This window comes from Larus michahellis, chromosome 11 (genome assembly GCF_964199755.1).
Source record: "Larus michahellis chromosome 11, bLarMic1.1, whole genome shotgun sequence".
Taxonomy (NCBI): domain Eukaryota; kingdom Metazoa; phylum Chordata; class Aves; order Charadriiformes; family Laridae; genus Larus; species Larus michahellis.
Window position 1 is genome coordinate 3,989,285 of NC_133906.1, and position 4,591 is coordinate 3,993,875.

General features: G+C 63.5%; 1 protein-coding gene across 1 annotated transcript; it reads right to left on the reverse strand.

The window, feature by feature from the left end:
- Nucleotides 1–622: 622 nt before the first annotated feature.
- On the reverse strand, nt 623–2,707 carry TLX3 (T cell leukemia homeobox 3). Its single transcript, XM_074604031.1, has 3 exons — nt 2,281–2,707; nt 1,655–1,898; nt 623–833 (listed from the first exon to the last, which is right to left on the reverse strand). Exons 1-3 carry the CDS (start codon nt 2,705–2,707, stop codon nt 623–625), a joined length of 882 nt encoding a protein of 293 aa, XP_074460132.1.
- Nucleotides 2,708–4,591: the final 1,884 nt, after the last annotated feature.

Consider the following 4,591-nt stretch of genomic DNA (forward strand, 5'->3'; position numbering starts at 1 on the left):
GTGCGTGGTGCCTGAAAGGAGCCCTTATTACTACGGTGAATAAATTACAGCTGACATTAACTTCACCTGGGACAGATGGAAGCGACCGCTTTTCAGCTTAATAGGGTTTCCTAAGCTAATGAGTCATCACCGGCTCCACTTAGTCCCCTCCGCTAAGTGATAGGTAGGTATTTTTTTTTTCTTTAGACTATCCTCAGAACAGGAAAAAAAAAATAGCCTTTTGTTCCAAAGCCAACACAAAATACCTATGTTCAGATTTCGATATAAATAATCGAGGTTTTATATAACTCCATATTAATAGTGCCCAAAATCTCGATGCATAAATAAATTAAATTATTAACACTTCTTACAAAAAGTGACATTTTTCCCTTCCTAGTGGAACATCGACACGAATATACAAGCGGAGCGCGGGGCCCCGCCACGGCAGCGCCCGGCGGCTCCGCTCCGCGCCGGCCTCGGGGAAGCGCCGCGGCGGCTCCGGCCCCGGCTCCGCTCCCGCTCCCGCTCCCCGGCCCCGCGGGCCCGGTCCGCCCCGTCTGCGCCGAGCCGCGGCCCCGGGGGCGAGGGGGAACCGCCGGGCGAGCTCCGGGAGCGAGTCCGCTGCGTGTCCGGGCTACCGGGCTCAGACGAGGGAGGTGACCGGGGGGATCTTGGCGCTCTCCTCCTCCCAGGGCTGCAGGTTCTGCAGCGCGAACAGCGACGAGTTGTGCAGGCACAGCGGGTCGGGCTGGATCGACTCGTTCAGCGACTTCTGGAAGGCGTCGTGCTGCAGCTGCAGCATCAGCCGGCTCGCCTGCTGCCGCTCGGCCTCCCGCTCCTCCGCCGTCTGCCGCCTGCCGGGGGGGTGGGGGGGGGTGGGGGGGAGACACGCTCAGCCCGCGCCCCGCCGACCGACCACCCCCCTCCCCGGGATGCTCCGGGGCCGCCGCGGGAACCGGCCGCGGGAATCGGCGCATCCCGGGGCCGGGCACCGCCGGGCCGCGAGGCCTGGAACGGAGGGATCGCGGGCGGCGGGAAACGCCTGGAAATCCCCCCCCTCATTCCCCAATAATCCCCCGTTTCCCGGTGTTCCCCCGATTTCCCAATATACCCCCGGTTTTTTTTCGAATAATTCCCCTTTTTTCGAATACTCCCTCGTTTTTACGAATAATTCCTTTTTTTTTTTTTAATACTCCCTCGTTTTTACGAATAACTCACGGTTTTTACGACTAATCCCTCGTTTGTACAATTAAGATGCCGTTTGTACGAATAACCCCCGTTTTTACGAGCAATCCCTGGTTTGTACGAATAAACTCCCGTTTGTACGAATAATCCCCGTTTTTATGAACAATCCCTCGCTTGTACGAACAGTCCCTCGTTTGTACGAATAACTCCGGTTTTACGAATACCTCCCCGTTTTTACGAATAACCCCCGTTTTTACGAATACCTCCCCGTTTTTACGAATAACCCCCGTTTTTACGAATGGGGGACTATAAAAAAGAAAAAAATATATAAGTAAACATAACACTACTATTATAATAATAATAATAATAATCCCGCTCCCCCCCCACCCGTTTGGCCGCCGGCGAGGAGTGCGCTGCCGGCCGGAGCCGGGGCTCGGCCGGGAGCGGCGGCGGCGGCGGGACGGGGCGGCCCCGGGGGCGCGGGACTCACCGCCACTTGGTGCGCCGGTTCTGGAACCAGGTCTTCACCTGGGCGTCCGTCATCTTGAGGGACTTGGCGAGAGCAGCGCGCTCGGCCGAGGCCAGGTACTTCTGCCGGTGGAAGCGCTTCTCCAGCTCGCAGATCTGGACCCGGGAGAAGGACGTCCGCGGCTTCTTGCGCTTCGGCGGGGTCCGGTTCTGGTAGGGATGCCCGATCCGCCGTGTCACCGTGAAGGGCGTCAGCGCCGCCGCCGCTGCCCGGGTGGGAAGCAGAGGGGTCAGCCCCGCGCCCGCACGGTGCCGGCCGCTCCCCCCTCCCCTCCCCCGGGGCCGCGGCTCTGCCCGACGGCCGCCCCCCGAAGGGACCGTGTCTCCCCGAGGTGCCGCTTCCACCTTTCGCCGGAGGGATGCGGAGGCGAGCGGGGGCCCGGCCGCCCCCCCGGGGCGCCCGCGCTGTCCACGCCGGCAGGAGAGCGGTTTTTCGGATCGCGGCGAGCGCGGGGAAGGGAAACATCCGGCGGGCCGCCTTTGCTTTTATTCTTACTGCTATTACTAGGGTTATTTCGTTTTCTATTTTTTATTTGCCCTCCCGTTCGTTGCCGGGGAGGGCTCTCCCTCTCCGCCCCGGCGCCTTACCTGTGAACCGGTCCTTGACGAAGCGCCGGCTGCTCTCCATCCAGGGGAAGTTGAGGCTGCCCAGGCTGGGCACGGCGGGCATGGCCGGGATGGCGCTGGAGATGGGCGGCGGCACGGCCCCGGGGATGGGCCTGTGCGCCGGCACCCGGATCACGCCGGCGGGGGCCAGGCTGAGGTTGACACTGTAAGATCCCGAGTCCTCGAAGGGCGCGGCGATGGCCGGGAAAGGGGCCGGCAGGCCCGGGTAAGGCGCGCCGCCGCGGCCGCCGGGGCCGCCCAGGAAGGTCGCGCCGTCGGGGCCCCGGGGGGGCGGCGGCGGCGGCGGCGGGGGAGCGCTCTCCTGCTCGGGGCTGTTGAGGATCTGGTCGATGCCGAAGCTGATGGGTTCGTGCTGGTGCTGGCCCTGCGCGCCCGACGGCGGATCCATCCTCCTCCGCCGCCGCCGCCGCCTCCTCCCCGGCCGCCGCCGCCCCGCTATAAGCGCTGCGCTCCGCCGCGCTCCGCGGCCCGGCCGGCCCCGCCGCGCCGAAACTTTGCCTGAGCGCGCGCCGCCCCGCCGCGCGCCGCCCCGTCACCTCCGCGGGCGCGCCCCGCGCCGCCCCGCGCGCCCCCCGCGCCACACCCCCGCCGCCATTGGCCGCCGCCGCCCGGCCTCTGCGCTCCCATTGGCTCCCCCGGCGCGGGGGGCGGGGCGGGGTGGGGCGGGGGGCGGCGGTGGAGGCGGGGGGGGACCCGCCGCCGCGGTGACATCACCGGGGCGCGCGGCCCCCATTGTTCGGCGGGGCCGCCGTCCCGCGCCACGACGCCCCCCCGACGGGCGCCCGCCCCCCCAACAACGGATCGGGCCCGGCGCCCCGCGGCCGCCCCGGGCTCGCAGGGACAGGCCGGGCGGTCGCCCCGACGGGGAGGGGGGGACGCGACCCGGGGCCGGCGCCGGAGGGGACACACACACACGCGGAGCTTCCGCGGGGACGGATTCCGTTCGCGCCCCGGCAGCCGGGGCCCGGCGCCGCCCGGCGAGCGAGTTTGCAGACGCTCCCTAACGTCCAAATTGGACTAAAGGCGTTAAAAATTAAATAACGTTCAGCCGCATTTACTTAGTTTCCCGCTTATAAAGGGAAATGAAAACAGGGAATAGAATTTCCCCGTTAATAGAATGTAATGGCATTTGATCAGCACCTGGCAGGGCCATCCCGGGACGCCGGAGCGGTGACAGGAGGGACTTGATTAGTTTTTAAACCTCGGGATTCAATTACCGCGACGCGCCCCTTCCTTCCGACGGCGGCGAGCGCGGCCCGACCCGCCCGAGCCACCGGCTCCGCTCCCCGCCCCGACGGCTCTGCCCCCGCCGCCGCCGCCCCACGGCCAACGCGGGCCCGGAGCGGGGGCCCTTCCCCGGTCCGGCCGGGCGCTGGCCCCGACGGCCGCCGCCGAGCTGCCGGCTCCCGATCGGCGGCCGTCGGGGAGGGGGGGGCTTCCCCGGCTCAGCGCACGGAGGGACCCCCGCCCCGCCCCGCCCCGCCCGGCGGTCATTAACACGGCTATTAAACACCGGGGACCGCCCGGTGCCACCCCCGAGCAGCCTAATCGGATTGTCCCCGCTCGGTGCCACCATCAGTTGTGTGTCCCCCCCTTCCTCTCCGGAGCGGAGCTAATCGGATTGACACGGTCCCCGCAAGATGGTGCGGGGCCGTCCGGCCCCACCGGGAACGGTCCCCGGGGGTGTGGAGGGGGGGGACGGACCCCGCTCCGACCGGCCCGGCGGCGGGAAAGGGAGAAAAGGAGGGGGGAAAAAAGGGGGTGGGAGGGGAGAAAAAAAAAAAAAGGCAACGGTGGGTGGATAAATAAATAAATAAAGTGACACCCAGTCCTGAATCAGGGCAGGCTTTGTTAGAGAAAATTGCAGCTTGATCTGCATAATGGGAACTCGGGCTGCCCAAGGCTATCTTTTTATTGCATGTGTGTCTGCTGTTATCAATTTTGTGAACGATTTCACAGGGAGCCTGGCAGACTTGAGCTGGAATAATATGCAAAGATGAGCTTTGAATAATGAATGATGTGCTTTTAAACCAATTCCAAAGTGTCTGTGATAGTACAATATGAAAAGGGGTGGTAAGTAATAGTATATTTAAAAGGCGCTAGTATGTTTTTATTACTATATTTAAAAAGATATCTATATTATTTTTGTGAAATGGATAATATATCACAGAGTCTTTGATAATCAGCTAAACAATACATTTTTCTTTGGGAAAACTCTCCTGGTTTTACACAGTTAAATATAGAGTATCAGCGTACAGCTTTGTAACGCTCG

Excerpts from the sequence above, each read along its gene's own strand:
- TLX3 (XM_074604031.1), bottom strand. The coding sequence starts at position 2,707 with ATGGATCCGCCGTCGGGCGCGCAGGGCCAGCACCAGCACGAACCCATC. Across the intron at positions 1,899-2,280 it reads CGTCAAGGACCGGTTCACAG|CGGCGGCGGCGCTGACGCCC; the intron begins GTAAGGCGCCGG and ends CCACCCGGGCAG. Across the intron at positions 834-1,654 it reads AACCGGCGCACCAAGTGGCG|GCGGCAGACGGCGGAGGAGC; the intron begins GTGAGTCCCGCG and ends CCCCCCCGGCAG.